Below are 18,552 nucleotides of genomic sequence, written 5' to 3'. Positions count from 1 at the left end.
TGATTGCAATTGCCGGCGGTGTCGTCAATTCATCAACAAATAATCTGTCTGTGTCTTTATTCTCACTTCCCTCAACCCATCATTCAACCCTATGTAGTGTGAGTTTGATCTGTTCAACTTGTTTAATTCATCTCTCTCGCGATGTGATAACGCATACATATAATGTTACTATGATATTCAATGATCTTGGTCACAATGCGCTATCAAATACATTATGAGCTCCAGCTATACATGATCTCATAAATAACATGCTAATCAGAATGCAAAGCCAGATTTTCCAGAAACTCGCCCAGCCGGATCATTGTATCATTCAGCTCATCATCTGCTGCAATATCATCGTCTTCTGCAGTACCGTTGGCTTCATCATGGATACATGTCATTTCCTCGGCCTCTGCAATGGGTGTGAGATCCGGATACAAGTCCATGTCCAAGTTCACGTGAATGCCTCGTCCACGTTTACCTGAAAATCCAACCAAAGACTCGATGCAGTCGAGGCGCACCTGGTGCACTGCATCAACACGTAAGCGGTCACGATGAATTTCTTCAATTTCGGCCGAAAGATCTGGGTCACTATTGTGAAGTCGAGAGATGCAGGATCGAAGCCTTGTATCCCCGTCTGATATAGCGGTACGAAGACGGCGCACCTCGACATTGAGGCGTACAATTTCTTCTCGAGCACGAAGTATTTTAAAATACTTCACAGCAACTTCACGGTTGCCTGGAACTGTCCAGGGCTTGGAAAGTATTTCAGGGTGTTGCGAGTATGCGAGCTTGAGTAGGTCGAATTCAGAGACAAACCCGTAATTCACAATGTCATTCCACTCGAGATGGGGTGCAGGAGGTTCCATTGATGATGCGAGCTGGTTGTATTCTGTGAGAGCGGACTGGATGGCCTTGCTACGTGTCTTGATTGCCTTGCCAATGTGTACACAGAGCTTATAACCTGACATTTGATAAATATAATCGCATCATTAAAACGTAAGGAACTGATACCTGTGCCTGCCATATTCGCCTTCGAAAGTTCGAACAGCCTCTGGACAACGAGGCACTGCAAATTATCTAGGACTCGTCGAAATTTGTGTGAGCGCATGTACTGCATAGTCGAGATATAGTCGGGATGTGCTTCAGTCCATGTTTCGGCAATACCAAGCTTCTCCTCCAGTTCTCCAACAGCACGTACGTTAATGAGAAGTGCTTGCAAAGCAGTTCGTCGAGCAGCTTCAATTCGCGCAGTCTGCTTTGCAACCTGGGAGTAGTCGATATCATGGGTGATTGGCATGTGTCTGAATATTTCCGACGCCTGGTTCCATTTACGACTAGCAAAGTGTTTTGGTCAAATTAATGTGATTGTGATGTGAACTTACTCAGCAATGTTACGGTCATTCAGCGCCTGTACATACGAACAAGTGAGTATTTTCTCTTCAGGCTCCTCTTTCAGGTTTAGAAGAAATTGGTATTCCTCTGCGATCCACGACTCAATGGTATCTTCGTTGATGCTGAGGGACTGCGTCATCTTGGTGACAACAGGGCTGTACTCGTTGATGATGTTGAGCGCCTGACGATAGTTATTCAACAAAAATTTACCTAGTAATGTATAAGTCACAGGCACCCGAATACAAACGAACACCACGTACTCAGTTCCTGATATTTGTCCATGTCCCATTGAGAGAACTGCATGTCGAGCGCTTGTTTCCAATGGTACCGCGTTGCATACCGAATAATGCGTGCACTTGCATTTGTCGACGAAAAAACTCGTTCCATTGTCTCCAGATCTTCGAGCCAAAAACCAGCGAGGTAAAGAGGATGATGTTGAACTTGGCACAAACGATTGTGCGCATATCCATGGAAAGAATTAACACAGATGCGTAGTCGAAGGTCCTCGGCTTTCTTCTGTAACAGCGGACTATTACGAACAATTTCCCCGAAAGTGCAGCTGACATCGTATCCTAAACCAACATCTTCACCGAAATTATTGAGGATGTAATCTACTATCGCAAGTGAATATTTGGCACTATATAAATCAGAATGTTTGAAGATCAGAATGCCGAATGAGGTCCGCACTTACAGTTAACCACTTCGTACCATCTCGCAAGCCTTGATAATAAATCTGTGGCGACAAGCTGAAGCGAACATCCCAGTAACCTCATAAATGTCGAGAGCTTTCTTCTGTTGTTCAGGCGCACTGCTCTTCCATTTCAGGCACGAACTCAGGATGTCGTTATTGTCCCCGGCATCAGACATCTCCTTGAGATTTAAGATATTTGAGTAAATTATGGTAATGATTATAACAACTAATACTTACATGGTAAGTGGCGTGCTGCCGGTGCTTAACTTCATCCTTGAATGTGTTGACATCTTCCCGTGAGAGAAAATAGGTACTGGTGAATTCTCTTTCATCAACTGACCCAACATTAGCAATTTGTTTTGAAGAGTTATTGCCGTCCTGAGTTACGAGGATGCTAGGAACCAGTTGAACTTCATCTTTGAGCTGTGTAAATAATGAGGGCGGTATAACACAGGAGATCAATCAACATACCATGTACGTACAACAGGGACACTTCTCATGGGCTTTGACGCCATCGTGGCCAAGGGCCTCATTGACTCGGGAGCGGATATGGCGAAGGATATTGAGATAAGCATTGAACACTATCGAGAACTGTTCTCGATAGCAGTGGTGATAAGTTACCTATGGTTAGTTGGTAAGTTAAATAGAACAGCGGAGTAGTAGTAATATGACTTACGTGGTGAAGGTCGCATAACGTCTTCGTCATGGTTTGGATGCTGAGCTGGGGATGGCGGCGGCGCAGATGATGGTAAAACTCCAGAGTAGCAAGATCCACTGCAACAGATGGTTCCACCGGAGAGCAGCCAAGAAACCCATGTCGAAGAAGCGCTACATTTGCTGGTTCATCCGGAAGCTGAGGAATCACAGAATTAAGGATACGTTCTGGGGTAAGATCAGCACGCATTCAAAAGAATAATTTATAACACACCATAAGTCTTGATGACCGTAACATGGAAAAAATGACCGTCAAGTGGCGCAGAGTGTATTTCCTCCTTGGAATGCTTCCACCAAAGGTAGCTGGATGCCAGAGCAGGCAACTGCGTGTCCCAATGAATGTACATCATTTTTAGTCATTCTCATTGTGTGCGATGTTGTTGCATGGAGTTACCAGTATGTCTACAACAACGGATCAGTTCATATAGATGTTTGCATAGTTAAGAAACTTACCGCGAGCCTGCAAGAAGCTCATGGGCTGCAGTGAGGATGTCATTATATTCCCCGCCGCCATTAGAAACCTCTGGGGCCTCATCCACATCAATCCATTGGTGGGCGCCAAGTTCAGTATCAAAGGATACATTGATATCATCATCTGGAGGGGCACCGGAGGCAGAAGCAAAGCTACTAAGGACAGCATGCGAATCTGATGGCATGGCTTATGCCAAAGAATTAGCTAGGACTGCGTGTCAATGCCAAAATAAAAAGGACCTTACCAAGTAGTACATCTTTTTGCCTTTCAAGACCCTCTTGAAGTTCTTTCTCCAAAGTGCGTCCAGATTTCATGCGTACATGACGTCCAGAAGTAGTATCAAGGGGGGGTCTTGTTGAAGGAACGAGCCGCTCGGGGCTGTAGTGATGAACACCGCAAGGGATTTTGAGTTTTTTGGAGCGTAGTGACATGGTGTAAAGCAGGGGCAATGCACGTTGCTGTGAGGGACAGCAAGCTCGAAAATTACTAAGTTGAGTTAGCACGTGATGCGGGAGGGGTTTGCCGAACTATATCTGCATGCCCTCCAATGTTCCCGACGTTCCCGACATTGCGGACAGTGCTGGCGCTGACAAGATCGTTATCAGCGCTGATTAGAGTAATCTATATCTACGTTTATCTTACAGTGTCCGTAATCTATGTAGTAGAAGCTGGTACAAGTGCTGGGGTAAAGCTGGTGGTAAAGCTGGTGTAGAGGACCATTGGATCCGAGGCAAATAACCCACGCCGGCTAACCCCGCTTCCGAGGTTTATTACCCTCACTTCTTATGTCACTCAGGTGGATTCGGAGATACATCAGAGTCAGAAGTGTGACTTGTTTGTTTGCCAACAAGAAACAGCAAAGAGAATGGCATTCCAGCAAATGCAACCAGAGCCTTCCATACTCAAACACTTAGAAGACTTCATTCAAATGTCTCCCTATAAAATGCAGCCAACATCCTATTCCGCGCTATCCAAACTTCTCAAGACCAACCCTACACACGGACTTTTGTCGATAAGCCTCAAGGTATGAATAGACCTCAGTCGGCAACTAATGTTTAATTACTTATACAACGTATGCAGAAGATCAAATTTACCTCTTGTCCATGCCAAACTCCGCTTAACCTCTGAACAACGGTATCCGATGGCAGACCAAGAAAATCGATACACTATGCCTGTCCACCTGTCCAACCTGGTACACGGGTGCGTATCGGGCCTTTTACGCATTGTATAAATTAGTTCAGCCTTTCTTTAGGAACCCGAAGTCGCAGAAGTCAAATTCGACTTTATACCCAACTACCAAGACACAGCAGCATGACATATACGCCGATGCTCATGCCTTCACGAAGGTGGCCACCTCCGACTAGTGTAGTCGACTATTCCCGTAGATATCTCATCCGTAAGTCCTCCACCATATCATCATGTTTGCCTTCTCACCCCCATCGCGTATCGTCCCATCCGATATGTCTATGACTTCACCACCTCTACACCCACATCCACCTCTGCACCTACATGTACATATATATCTCCCGCACCGCAGAGATTGTCCCATCTCTCTTGAACAACCCCGTCAAGCACTACCCACTATGCCAAAGGCGAGCCTTTCCAACCCCGCAGGCGGTGATAACATAGCATAATAATAATATGCAGCCTTTGGGGGCGAGGGAACGCGAGCGGACAAGATATTTGAGCAGGGAAGTAGTGGTGGTTGTGAGTATATCCTATTATTGGAATAACATTGATCTGATATGTTGGTTATTGGTTCAGCAACGGCCTGGTCCTCCACGACTAGATGATGATGAATCTGCAGGTTCGACCTTTTCATTTGTTCAGTTAAATGTTATTCGCATTGATCATTTGTGCAGATGAATCTGCATCGCCTTCCAACGATTCCCACATAATAAGTCCATTGTCCCCGTCTCACTTGTACATTGTGTTATTTAACAAACTGCTCATATTGTGGACGTTGTCGTGCAAGAAGACGAAATTCGAATCCCTTTCTTGTGTTCTTCAAATTTGTGGTAATGGTTAGGCTGTTGGTGAAGTTGTGCAGCAGGTCACGTAGACAGGTGAGAGCGTTCAGGTTGACGCCGCGTAGCCTACATCAGGGTTCTTCCGGTCAATGAATCAAGGTGACGATTTGTGGAAAATCTGGTGAAGTTGATTGTTCATCTGAAATTCTGAACATGACTTTGGCTTTGATATCGAACATTCGAAACTACTTACTAAGACGACTTTGGTTTGGCCACTATCAACATCCAGACTCCAGAGGTGATGAATATAGCAATATTGCGCAATGGCAACATCAAGATACATTCCCGTCGGTCATGCAAATCAGGCATCACTTGTCGCTACTGTGATGGTGGTACTTTGCTTGGGAGTGCTGCTACGCGCTATGGACAGCGTACAGATCCGACATGTGTATACACCCGTTCAAACAAATATCATATTATTCCACTCGCTGATGAGACATACATAACAGACCAATGTATATCAAACTGCCTCCAAATCTGAACCGGACCAAGGTAAGTACTTGATCCGGTGGTCACACAGCCATTGACATGCGGTGTCAGCAGGGCGCCTGCAACTACAGCATGCAAAACTGACCCAATTAGCAGGTCTCTTCGACACTTTCGCCCCGTATCTCTCCTTCCCCTCGATTACTGACTTTGCGCAGTATTTCATTGTCCAGTCTGTCTGTACGACACGACATCCTTGTCATGCAACACGAAGAAGCCGAGTCAAGCATGTCAACGAGACGAGGAGAAGTGTCATTACACTCATCGATATATCGGACGAGCGCGAAATATTTACCACCATATGGTGCACAGCACCGCCAGGATGCACTTTGGGAAGGTGAGCAGCTACCTTGTGAGACCTACCAGCTTATTGAATTAGAACCAGGCAGGAACAAAGCGCTTCCTCCTGTGTGGCATCAGTTTCAGACATCGCCGGATGGTGAAACACTATATCAAGATGACACGCTGGTGATAGTCTCGAGGAACCGACCTTTACCAGGAGTGCGACTAGGTGAGGGATGAAATTGCGACAAGGAGTGACGAACTCACTGTTGAACGTAGATGTTCCTGGATATCTGGCTGTTCCTGGATAGGAATGGCACATCTCACCACTTGGTCGGTCCTACTTTGTCAACCACAACACTCGGACCACGTCGTGGAAGAAACCAAAGCCAGAACGTTCGGCAGGAAGCTTGCTGCCGGAGTACGTCATCGAGGGTCACTCCAACTGTATATGGAGTCTTACCTATTTGGGTACCAGTGGCAATATAATGAGTGTGTCTGACGATAGTTCGATTTGTCAGTGGAAAAGAGATGGAGAGCCAGTGGGAAAACCTTTCAATAGCGATGGGGGAGGGATAGGTTCGATGGTAGTATCCCCAGATGAAACAATGGTCGTTTGTGGAAGTATAGACGGCAGACTGCGGCTTTGGAATATAAAGTAGGGCAGCATGATCGGCGACCCGTGGGAGGGGCATAATGCTCCAATAAGGTGCCTTGATTGGTCTCGCAATTCCCTGGAGATAGCAAGTGGATCGCAAGACGGCACCATATGACGCTGGAACCCAAATACTGGTCGACAAATAGCACCACCCATAGAGACCAGTCATGGATGGGTTGAAGCCGTGAAATACTCTCCAACAGGCAACAAATTGATGAGCAGTGGGGACGGTCCAATCTGCATATGGTCAAGGGACGGCAGGCTGCTTGTCAAGATCAATGGACATGAAAACTGGGTGACATCATTATGTTGGTCCAAGGACGGCGCACACATCTTCTCCGGGTCGGGTGATAACACCATCCGAAAATGGGGGGCAATTGATGGAAAGGAACTCGTCGTTTTTTTGGGTCACACCCGCACCATCGCATCCCTCTGTCTTACTCCCAATAAAAAGTATATTATTAGTGGATCGTATGACTTCTCCATTCGTATCTGGGATCTCAAGACCAATCAGGCGGTCAGAGATCCACTCTTGCATGATGACGAAATCTTGGCTCTTGCCCTGTCCCGCGATGGAAAATACATTGCCAGCGCTGGAGTAGACAAAAAAAAATATGTATGGGACCTGGAGGCTGCGCTCAAAAATGTTGTGGTACGTATGTGCTTAGTTGTCTAACTTTCCTTCCTAATGGTTTTGACCATCTAGGGCTTAGATGATGGGAATGCAAAGCTCCAGGCAAGTCATCTCTGCTTCTCTTTCACACTACATCTCACTTTTCACTAGGGACATCCAGTTCAACCGAGAGTTGTGCGCCCAACAATCGTGAGTAGCCTCACCTTTCTCTTTTCTCGTCAGACCTTTGACGACCGTCTTGCGTCTAATCAACAGGCCAAAACAGCAGTACTGGCAAGATATGTCAGTGCAATTTCTTGTTCTTGACCTTTCTCACCTGACACCCAGATACAGGGCAATGATTTCTTTGGCGACGAATCAGACCATGCGTCTCGTCATGCAACTCCCGCAAGCCCATCGTCCCTTGTTCGTTGGCGTCATTTGCTCAGTTCCGTACATTTTGGCACACGACCTGTAAATGCATCCCAACCAATCGAACAACGATCCCGGCATCGGAACTTCAACTTCAAGTTGTTTTCTGGAGGACATTCCACGCACACTGTCGATGTACCTCTTGCTCAAGATGAAGATGTGAGTCCTTCGTTGTCCCTCCAATTTCCTTTCATTAAAATACAATACAGAGATATGGCATTGTCCATGAAACTGATGCGGAAGCGGCTGCAGCTATGCAATGTACGAACAGCAACCAGGCCAACAGTGCAACACAATCAGGTCAACCAGCAGGGGCACAACCAATCCAAACACAAGCACAAGGCTCAACTGGCGGAGCGGATGACTTTGTGCATACAGGAGTGACCTGCTGCGGATGGTTCTTTGGTCTCCGTTGTCCTACTTCGAATCCTGCTTTGCATCAGTCATGAAGAATGGAAGACGTGTGGCACGCGCATGCTCAGTTCAACTCTCTTTCCCCCGCACCTGTGTCTAACTCCTCATTCGCCACCATAACCGTCACCCCACGCATTCGGATCCATCTCTCATCGCGCACCTCCTTTCCCTTGCACTACTTTCCCTGGAACCACACCACCAGGGAAGTGGGCCCCGTTTCCTGGAATGCAGCCCTTGGTTCATGCAACGACCTTCTGCGTGGGGGGTGCAATGCTTGTTTCCCGCAGAGTTGATGTTTTGATGGTCATTCAATATTCAAATCTAGACTTCCGCGTTCCTATTTTCTTGCCAGTACTTACTATTCATGGCAGCCCAAGTACCTACTCTATCGCCATTTGTAGATCACTAAATGGTATATCTTCAAACGATAGCATGCAAGAGAGCCGAATTTGAGCGTTTTGATAGACCCTAATGATTATGATATAACGGGACAAGCTATATCAAAACACATGATGCGTCGCCAACGGTCAAGCAGCTCAAGGATGGGAAAACACATAAGTTGATCATCGCGAACACAAATGTAAAAACACCAGTATAAGATGACATCTACCTCAGCGTTACAAAGTAAACAGCTCTGTATGAGCAATCCTGCCCACATTGTCAAACCCAATCTCGCGACTGCATTCTGTGCACCTCTCATCAAGATCTCTGAGCCACTAGCGCAGACCGCGACTCCCCCACCCAAGCCCATCATTTCCTGGCTTTCATCACATCGGATTTTGATCCAATCTTCCTTTTCAGACAATGACAGAAGACTGATGAAGTCCTTGAGAAGATTCTGAATAGACGGACGCGAGAGAGTGGCGATGGAGTTAGGAATGAGGTACTTCTGGATCGCAAATGCACATCACGAAAATAGAAATGTGCAGGTTGATGGTACTCTTAGACGCTGCCGTAGCAATATCGGGGCAAACCATTCTATCTGACCTGTGAAAATATATCAGAGTGACCTAAGGCCATGGTCAAGAATGACATACCAAAAGATCCAATGCACCAGGTGAGCTCGATTCTCCCCGCTCGTTCCCCCTGACTGCGGCCTGGTTTGATACCCACCCAATTTGCAAAGGAGAAGAAATGCCAGAAACTGGTCAAACTCCACTAGCACCCTGTGATTCCCGGGATCGGGCTAGTCATATCTGTGAAAGGGAACAAAATGTTTCAATAGTCGTGGAACACCAGAGGGAAGGTAAAGACAAGTACATGCTGCAGGGATGCCGATACCGAAGACAATGATGAAAGGATGCTGCGAGAAAAGACTAGCTGATGCATCTGTCACTGCTCGGGTATGGTAAGTAGATCAGGTGCTCACCGATGAGGTCGATAGCATGGCTGAAAGCAAGATTCAATTATTGTTCCAGAGCAAATATGTTCTGATGATACAAAAACCTCGATTAATCACATCAGAGATATACAATCGGAGAACATTATTATCACAATGCCTAGACCTGTCAGAGGAAAGCAGTAGCCTTCGGCAAGAATGTTCGTACATGGATGTACCATGCACGGACCTGAATCAATATTTTGCAACACCCAGCATTTCTGGCAAAGTCGTGCAGTTAGTCGTTCATTCTGATTAACTTTCCACTGCAGTACATACACCTGAGTTCTCATTCTGGGTGGAAATTACTGAAAAACAAATGTTAATTGATTGTTGGGGCGATGTGTGCTGGAGTGGAACGCTGCGGCACTATGTAGATCCATGATGAGAATGATAAAGGGCAAGTATTGTGCAACAGTATACAGACAGACCTTTCATCTTGCTCCAGTGCGATCGAAGCAAAAATGTCCACTTTGCACAGCATATTGTGAGTGTCAAAACCGAAGTATGTCATGGAAAGAGTGTATTTGCATTACCTTCTAATGGAATGAACACGCGTCTGAATAAGGGAGTGTTCAACCCACCCTTGGCAGCACTTTGACGATGTTCTCACGGTATGTGAGACCCTATTTTTATGTTGCCAATAAGTAAAAGGTCTAAGAGACTACTTCCATCAGGATGTCTCTCCCTAGTTTCGTAGGGCTGTCTGATTCTCCCTCCAGAGCTTATATGTGGAACCTCTTGGAGAGGGTGAGTTCATCCTCCTCATCTCCAGATCCTCCGCACCTGATGTTCTGTAGGTGCGAGGTGCGATGTCCATGAGGGTGACCTCCGAGTCTTGCCAGAGATCCTCTGCGCCTGACTCAGATGTTCACATCTCCATATGTTGGTGTGATGTCGGATGTATATTTCAGAGTACGTCCACGATGACAGATGATATGTCAGAGTTCCTATATGTTAGACTACATGCTTCATTTATTTTTTTTCTTTCCGTTTTTTGTCACAAGGCATGAATCAGACAGAAGGCCATGCATTAACTAGTATCTAATATGGCAAATACAATGACAGGAAAAGGACATAAACGGTAAGATGGGTCAGATGCAAGGCTCAATATCAAGATAGTATATAACAACGCAAAAAAAATATGTGAGCGACCGAGGCAGTCCAATAAATGCGACCAATGGAGGATCTCAAAGGTCCATCTGATCATCAGAATAATCAGGACCGTACCCATGGTGATACCCTCCCCCCCCAGAGCCATAATATGGGTTGCTGGAGGGGTGCCAATAATCTTCACGGTACTCTCGAGGGTCGTGGTCGCGGTAGTGATCATCATGATATCTACTGCCGCGATAGTGGTTTTCATCATACTGCTGAGGGGGCTGAGAGCCACGAGGAGGTTGAGAACTGCGACTCAGAGGAGGTTGAGAGCCGCGAGATGGCTGAGGAGGCTGTGATCCACGAGGGGGCGGAGGGCCATGTTGCATACATTGATCATAATAACTGCGCTGGTAATTGGATGGCGGATAGCGAGGGAACCCACGGCCAGGACCGTGTGGATGATTCTCTCCATACGGAGGATCGTTCCATGTTGAGTGATAACGTGGCTCCATGCGTAATCCCTGACGTGGACCATACATGCATTCATCGGCCTGAATGATATCTTGTCTCACATTGGCATCATGGGCACGCTCAGTGGCTGGATCTCCCTGCTGAACCAGCGCATAAACATTTTCTCCGCTCTGCTTGTCAATGGGTGAGGTTGGAGCGGGAGTAACATTGTCACTTGAAGCGGGAGCAACACTCTCTGAGGCACCTGCAGCAGGGACAACATGGTCTGTGAGCATGTGGGAAGGCTGGCGACACATTGGTGAGGGTGATGCTGGTGACTTAGGCCGAGGAGGAAGCCTGTCATCAAGCTCAGCGTGGCCCGGAGTAGCACCTGCAGCAAGCTCGGTGTTATCTAAAACAGTCTTCTTGTTCATGGAGTCATTCTCCTCGCATGCTACAGGGGGCTTGACTGGACGGGGCTTGGGGTGCTCTAAATATATGGTTAATATACTAGTGAGAGGATAGCGAATCAGTACAATACCTTTGACACCTTTGAGTTTAGGTGGGCCATCGCGAAGGTGTTTGGCAGCGTCACCAAGCATTTCATCATCAGACGACTCAATGATTTTAGGCTTCCTTACCTTCTCGGTTTCTCCCTTAGTCCTTGTGGGCGCCTTGTCTTTATTTACCTTAGGCACAGGTGTCTCAGTAGATGAAGCCCTCTTCTTGGCTGCTTGTGAGCCACCCTCTGACTTTGCCTTCCGCTTCTTGGACGTAGCCTTGTCCTCATAGTTGGAGTCAGCCTTCTTAGTAGTCTCATCCTCCAAACCAGATTGGGCATCGCTAGATGTGAGAGAGATCACTTCCTTTGACTTCACGACCTTGAATTCACGAGCAGGAGGTCTACTGATGGGTATGTTGGGGGGACCATCAGAGTTGGAGTCGCCAGAGTCATCAGAAAGAGAGAGTGGGGAACGACGCAAGGTTGGTGCCTCCTGAGAGGTCTTGCCTTTCCTTTTGGTGACAGCCTTACTAGGCTTCTCGCGAGCAAGGCCTTTGCGGTCAGAAGTGCCGTTCGCGAAAAGACGATGTCCTGCTGCATGGATGGAATCCACTGGGGGACGTGCCCCCATCACTACTGCGCACTCAGAAATGAGAATTTTAGCTGTATCAAAATGCGCCTAGATGTCAGAACGCAGGAATAAAATAAGTCGAAGGTGTACCTTGCTTGTCCTCCAGAACCTTGATTAGTTGCATGGTGCCCGCCTTCAATGCCATGATGACCTCACTAGCTTCCTTCAGAGTGAGATTGGCAATGCCCTTGCTCTTTGAAGCATGGTATTCCCCGGGGAGTATGACATCCTCAGGGTAGCCCTTTATCATCATTCCCTGACGTGTGAGCTCTCCTGGAAGTGTATTCCATGGGAACTTCTTTGACGACAGAAATTTGCCGCCCAGGTTCACTGTCGCTCCTCATTAATGCAAGAAAGAGCAGGAAGATATACTAACACATACAGAGTTGGCGAGAGATCTCTGCCTTGATCCACTTGGTCCCGTCCTTGGCTATATCGATGGTGTCAGATAGGGCAATCGAAGCCTCACGGCCGCTGGGCACATCTGGCTGGGTTACAATATTATCTCCTGGGAAGGCTTCCTCGACAATAACGAGTGACGTCAAATTACTAAATATGCGGAGCTCAGTCACTACCAAGTTCTCCGAAGGATATGAGCAACTTACTATACATGTGCCTTGAGATGCCCAATGATTGTATCATCGTCAGCCTTACAACGTGAGAGCCAGAACTGTGAGAGTGTGAGCATGTGACGTTGAGGTCAAATCCAAACCAGAAGAGTGAACTTACACCAGCAGCTCCCGGAGTTGTATGAGCCATGCCAAGACCACCATCTTGATTAACGACTTTCCCACATGCCACCAAAGCTGCTTCAAATCCGAACCGTGCAGCTCCTCCATCCATCTATATCTATTCAGTATTATAATACTACAAGTTGAGATGTACATACCACAGCAACGATCTTCTTAAAAAACTTTTGAAACTCCTGTGCGCGCATGGCAACGGTCTGAGGGACACCACTAAGAAGTACAGACTGGCCGTGGTACTCTAGGATAGTCTGCCAGGTGTCCGGATACGCTGCTTTAAATAGCTCATAGCAGTTACGGCGTACAGTAGCGCCTGGACAAAAGATTTTTTTTTAAAACATAGCAAGAGTGAGAAACGCTCACTTGGTGTTCCTGGTACATCAGGAGCCTTGCCACCGAGTCTGGCAAGCTCCTGCTTAAGATTATCCTTGAAGTAGCCGCTATATGCGTTCCAATGGTTAACACCATTGATGCCGCGAGCATGGCTCTTGTGCCATAATGAGATGACTTGATGGGTGGGGATGGAGGTTTGACGACTGAGCTCATGCACAAGGTGTTCCATTTTCACAAAACCCTCGCGAAGGATGTCGTTCGTCGCATCGTGCCTCCGTCCTTTCACAGCAGGAATGATATCTTCATTACCATCCATCAGAACATCATCGAGATCACAACCTCCCAACGCTGTTACAATAACATGTAACCGAGAACCCCTCCTACAGAGGTCATCATGACCTTAGCCCCTATCCCACCATATGCACCGTCTTGGAAGACTTACCGACTCAACGGAGACTCGTAGAGACACCTAGAACGGCCTGGATGCCGTTAGATGACCTAGACCAGCCTAGGCTACATCTGATCGGACCTAGATGGTCCTCGACCCGGATCATGAGGAAGCTCTGCCTCATGGTCAGAAGACAAGCCGCGTGCCTTAGCATGCGCAGTTAGACTCCAAGGCATGCTACGCCTTGAGGACAGATAAGAGAGGCATGGTAAGCCTCATGTATAGATAATCGACCGCATGGCATCAGATAAGATGCCCTTGTATAGACACACTTACATCTACCTACCGAACGTAGTATTGGTCTGTGCACACGGACGACAGTATATAGAGCAGACTAGAATCATGTATATTCCCTACTTGATTCTACTAGGTTTTATCCAGAACTTCCTCTGAAAGACAGTCCCAGTCCTTCAGTCTAAGCCGCACCTTAAGGAAAGCCGACGCTACCTTAAGTGGAACCCCCGAACCTCTCATTCGAGAGAAGATCCCCGTCTCTCCAATAGCGAGCCCGCTATCAGATTAGGCAATCCGCCTAGGGAGAGCTCGAACTATCCTAGTCCGTATCAAACGCTGGATTGATTTGAAACATGGGGGTCGGAGGTATGACACGTGTCTCAGGAACGGACGGTATTGTAGAGGGAGCAGTGGTGGTAGGCAATGTAGATGGACCAGGAGGGCCATTGAAGTCGTTGAAACCAGTGGTTGTGGATAATGTAGAAGGACGAGGTAAGTTGTTCTGAAAGCCAGCAAAGTCGCCACTAAAGTCATATGTCTCATACTCCACACAAGCAGGCTTAGTAGATAGATTTGGTTGCGGAGGTACCTTGGGAGGGACTATGACGGGATCATAGAAAAGATCCTGAAGTACGCCCTGGTGTGCTGGTGCAGGCTTGAGCGCAGGACTACTGCGGATATCAGGAGGGATAGTACCAGCGGGCACAGAAAGCTGCAGAGGGTGCACAACTTCCTGATTGATGGGCTCGCTAATGAGGGAGTCGCCTCCAGTGGGCTGGTCATTAGCGGGCATGGCCTGACGACGCATGGACGCCTCCTTGACAAGCCCCATGTCACGGGCTGTGGGTTTGATGTGTGTTCAAAGACGGGTTGGAGTCAGATCCATGACGGGATCCACATAGTGTTTACCACCACCCACTTGTTCTTGCAGGTAGCATCCTGTGCTGCGATCCAGCATGGGCTCAGGCAAAAGAGACTCGGGAAAGGGAGAGGTTCTTGAATAGTCAGGCGGCAGAGAGCCTTTTTTCTGGGTCATAGCTAAGAGGATAAGTGAGTGTAGTCCCAACAAAGTATATCAATGTCTTACCTGTAAAATGTCGCACAAAGGTTGAGATAAAGCCTTCTGGAGTGTTGGTCAGGACTGCGCACACATGGTACGAACAAAAAAACTCACAAGAAAACCTGAGGAGAGGAACCATTTTTTTGTTTTTGTTTTGGAGAGGTCAAAGATCAATGCAGGAAAGTACATACGATGTACGGAAAGGAACTCTTTTTTGCGTTTGAGAGGTCGCCAAAATATTTTGGCTGGTAGAAGATATAAAATAGAAAGGAAGTTGCACCGAGAGCACAACACGAAGAGCAAAAGACCCCACTGCCATGTTGTTGGCAGGAATCCAACGAAAAGATCCGCTGCTTTCAAAACAGAAGTCAGGAAGGTGATTGACCAGGAAAGAATCGTTCTGCTTGCCATGGTATCCGGGATGTTCATGGACAGGCATTGTTGCTGTTCCGATTGAAACTTCACTGCTTCTTTGCGAGCTTTTCAACCAACCACCACCACACTGTTACATCCCTGCGACTAAAATCATGCTGCGTCCTCCTTTTCATCAGACACTTGAGGAAAACCTGCAAGCAGGTCGTGAAAACCGACGACGCCATTATGCAAAGTAAGTCTCACTGCTTTGATTAATTGTCTCCGGTGGTTCCTGACCGGTCAACCAATTGAAGAAACAGAGACAGCATTCTAAGCCGGCGGAGGGAGCTTCGTGTTGAAAAGAACAACACAGGGCCGTCGGAGCTCAAGAAAGCTATTGAAAGAGCTCTGCATGGCTATGACTCGGATGAAGATGGTGATGAGTCGGAGACAGGCAATTCCAGCGACATTGAGGAGAATGATGACTCACTGTACGTTGTTTTCAATTAAATGAACATAAAATTAACATCCCACAGATTAGATCTTACAGGATGTCTACTCACGCTCAAAGGGATCAAAGACGAAATGTTATCTTTGATTACTGAACCTCGTGCATTTTCTGAGGGCGCCTTGCTTCAATTTGTCAACAGCATCGTGTATACAAATGACCGTGCCGATAATGGGGATCAAACCATTGTTACAAATATGATAGTCACGGTCCGAGGCTTGCTCAACCGCTCCATCCCCGTTCAAGATAAAATCCTTAATTTTTGTGGCGTCTCGGCCAAGTTTCGTGCTGCTGACACAGTCACTTGTTACCTCAGTACCACCCTTGCATACTTAGAGGACATCGAGTTTTTCATCCATGTGGAGGGAGTTTCGGAGCTGTGTGTTGCTCACTCGATGGGCGAGTTGATGTACCAGACCGGTTCTCGTGTTTGAGCAGCCTTCATGCAGTAATAGATAATGGTATAATGTAACTCTCTTGCGATGCATTTACTTCTTTCAGAGTACTCATTAAAATTAAGACTTACTTACCCAGAGATCTCATCATCTCGCATGGATGAGGATCGATGATCCTCCAGCACAGTAATAAATGTCCTCCAGTGTGGTAATAAGGATTAATTAAGGATTAATGAAGCTGAACCAAAGTTGTACGTTGAATGTTCAAACGATGAACGTTCAAGATCGGCACTGATATTACTAATTGTGCGCAGGAATTTTGACTTCTCAACAGATTTACTAAATTCTGACTGGGCACGACATCGATGAAGCCTGTAAGGATCAATGCTTCTGTCATCAATGTCGTTCTCCTGGCACTATCACCTTCACTTGGACTGGCGCCTTCTCAAACTGTACTGCTTCTTCTTACACAAAATTGTCCACATGGATTTCACCATGGATTTCGCCAGACTTGACTCCGTTCTTGATTGCATCGCTTTGCAGCGTGGTGTAACAGCAGATACAATATTAGCAGGGTGGCTTGAAAGGCGGGAAAATGGAGATTCTGAGCGTTGGAGGCAGCTCGATGGGATCCCTTGCATTATTGGTGGGCTGACAGCACTTCTTGGTAAGTTTTGATGAGGAATTAAGGATTGATCTGTAGGATTTCTGACGATTTCACAGGCACACTCGATGGTCGAGGGGGGACATTTCCATGGAAGAGACTACCTGCCATTCTAGCCCACCGTGGATACACCCTCCATCACTACCCTGAGAATGTTCTCATGCCCGGCAAGAAACGCCCAACGCTTGTCAAAAGCAAGGGTATCCACGACCTTACACTCCGTGAGCGGGACCTACTTGCTGATGCCCTGAAAACAAACACCATCATCATTCAGGTGAGTGGGATCTATTCCTATTTGCTGATGCCCTGAAAACAAACTTCATCATCGTTCAGCATGTCACCACTGATAAAGCCCGCCGGAAAATCATGACTTCCCGTGAACCGATCATCTTTGGAGAGGCACCTCAAAATGATTCACGGAACCCACGTGGCCGGCGCACATTCCTGAATGGTCGGATCGATAGGAGGGGACTTCCTCGTCTCTCAATGGCCAAGACATCTCCAGAGCCGCTGTCTCCACCTGCACCTTCTCATCGGCTTCATCGGCGAAAACCACAGGTATTATCACCCGAGGATTCTCCTGTGGTGTCGCCCGTACCTTCTCGTCACCATTCTTCTGTGGAGTCTCCTGTACCTTCTGGTTGCCATTCTCCTGTGGTGTCTTCTGCGCCTTTACGTCGTCCAAAACTGCAGGTTTTCGTTGAGTTACCCGTCGCCCCTCCATCCTGGAGGTTGAAAGCAGCACGGCAGCACTCTTTGCCTGTCAGTAGACCGGAAACCAGCTCGCTCATCCCACAGATTAGCTGCCTCACTCAGCTTTCGGCTACTACGGATGTTGTTGATGAGGAGGGAGAAGTTGATGGGCTACTCACACAGCTTTCAGCGACTGTGACTGCAGTTGGTACCATCAATGAGGAATAAGTAGATACTGGGCTTGTTGTTTTTCCTGGATGCGAAGTATAATCAAGGGGGTCTTTTGTTCTGTATCTTGGTAGAAATTGTCACAAAGTCAACCAGATTGTACTGACCTATGTGTACCTCGCGGGAATTAAGAATTTGTACTCAAAGGGAAACATTTGACAATTTTTAGCCTAAGGGAGAGGAAGAGACCAGAGTGCCTTGTTACAATCTTAGATCCATCATGCTGATCTCCTGTTTAGGCTCGTAGACGCACCTCCCGAGAGGTATGATAACCAATCAAGTTGCAAATAAAACTCCTATGAAACAGAAAACATATCTCTGGAGCATGATATGGAACAATCTATGGCTATGAATAGGCCAGAACTAAGGCCCTCACCAGCCCGGTTCGGATGAGATACATATCTTGAGTGCTTTATCATGCAGAGCCACCTTACTTCGTGTAACACTGGTATACGTTGGATTGCTTCATCGAGTTGTAAGTGATTTTAAGTAGCTCGTATGGCATTGTATGGCAATTCGACTTGTTCGTGAGTCTGACCTTGGGCTATCCTCAACTACACGATTGTAAGTAAACACACCATTATCAACCGGTTTCCAGGTCAGCATGGATGTTTTCCCGTCCTTGACTGGTATATATCTACAGGAATCGAATCGTAGTGAC

The 18,552-nt window shown here is 47.0% G+C and overlaps 6 protein-coding genes across 6 annotated transcripts; 2 read left to right on the top strand and 4 right to left on the bottom strand.

Moving 5' to 3' along the window:
* Positions 1-251: 251 nt before the first annotated feature.
* Positions 252-3,126, bottom strand: HD556DRAFT_1431927 (uncharacterized protein; the record flags this gene model as incomplete). Its single annotated transcript, XM_041305066.1, has 11 exons — positions 252-391; positions 461-479; positions 501-943; positions 994-1,316; positions 1,365-1,584; positions 1,635-1,988; positions 2,073-2,244; positions 2,303-2,488; positions 2,537-2,656; positions 2,742-2,893; positions 2,994-3,126. 11 exons carry the CDS (start codon positions 3,124-3,126, stop codon positions 252-254), a joined length of 2,262 nt encoding a protein of 753 aa, XP_041160709.1.
* A 5,425-nt stretch (positions 3,127-8,551) lies between these two features.
* HD556DRAFT_1307961 (uncharacterized protein) lies at positions 8,552-10,058 on the bottom strand (the record flags this gene model as incomplete). Its single annotated transcript, XM_041300072.1, has 8 exons — positions 8,552-8,634; positions 8,860-9,055; positions 9,141-9,153; positions 9,204-9,352; positions 9,536-9,555; positions 9,735-9,765; positions 9,824-9,905; positions 9,976-10,058. 8 exons carry the CDS (start codon positions 10,056-10,058, stop codon positions 8,552-8,554), a joined length of 657 nt encoding a protein of 218 aa, XP_041160708.1.
* A 3,029-nt stretch (positions 10,059-13,087) lies between these two features.
* HD556DRAFT_1236485 (uncharacterized protein) lies at positions 13,088-13,635 on the bottom strand (the record flags this gene model as incomplete). Its single annotated transcript, XM_041297827.1, has 2 exons — positions 13,088-13,287; positions 13,338-13,635. Coding segments are annotated over 2 exons (498 nt in total), but the record flags the coding sequence as incomplete, so codon positions are not given.
* A 673-nt stretch (positions 13,636-14,308) lies between these two features.
* Positions 14,309-15,478, bottom strand: HD556DRAFT_1442779 (uncharacterized protein; the record flags this gene model as incomplete). The annotated part of the gene is made up of 4 exons (XM_041306510.1): positions 14,309-14,829; positions 14,899-15,016; positions 15,077-15,112; positions 15,164-15,478. The coding sequence occupies 4 exons, from the start codon at positions 15,476-15,478 to the stop codon at positions 14,309-14,311; spliced, it is 990 nt and encodes a 329-aa protein (XP_041160706.1).
* Positions 15,479-15,576: 98 nt separating this feature from the next.
* HD556DRAFT_1307959 (uncharacterized protein) lies at positions 15,577-16,345 on the top strand (the record flags this gene model as incomplete). The annotated part of the gene is made up of 3 exons (XM_041300071.1): positions 15,577-15,656; positions 15,718-15,894; positions 15,940-16,345. The coding sequence occupies 3 exons, from the start codon at positions 15,577-15,579 to the stop codon at positions 16,343-16,345; spliced, it is 663 nt and encodes a 220-aa protein (XP_041160705.1).
* Positions 16,346-16,801: 456 nt separating this feature from the next.
* HD556DRAFT_1442777 (uncharacterized protein) lies at positions 16,802-17,891 on the top strand (the record flags this gene model as incomplete). The annotated part of the gene is made up of 3 exons (XM_041306509.1): positions 16,802-16,973; positions 17,030-17,244; positions 17,304-17,891. 3 exons carry the CDS (start codon positions 16,802-16,804, stop codon positions 17,889-17,891), a joined length of 975 nt encoding a protein of 324 aa, XP_041160704.1.
* Positions 17,892-18,552: the final 661 nt, after the last annotated feature.

The sequence above is a fragment of the Suillus plorans genome (genome assembly GCF_016647745.1).
Source record: "Suillus plorans strain S12 chromosome Unknown HD556scaffold_25, whole genome shotgun sequence".
Lineage (NCBI taxonomy): Eukaryota > Fungi > Basidiomycota > Agaricomycetes > Boletales > Suillaceae > Suillus > Suillus plorans.
This window is presented reverse-complemented; position numbering and strand designations above follow the sequence as displayed.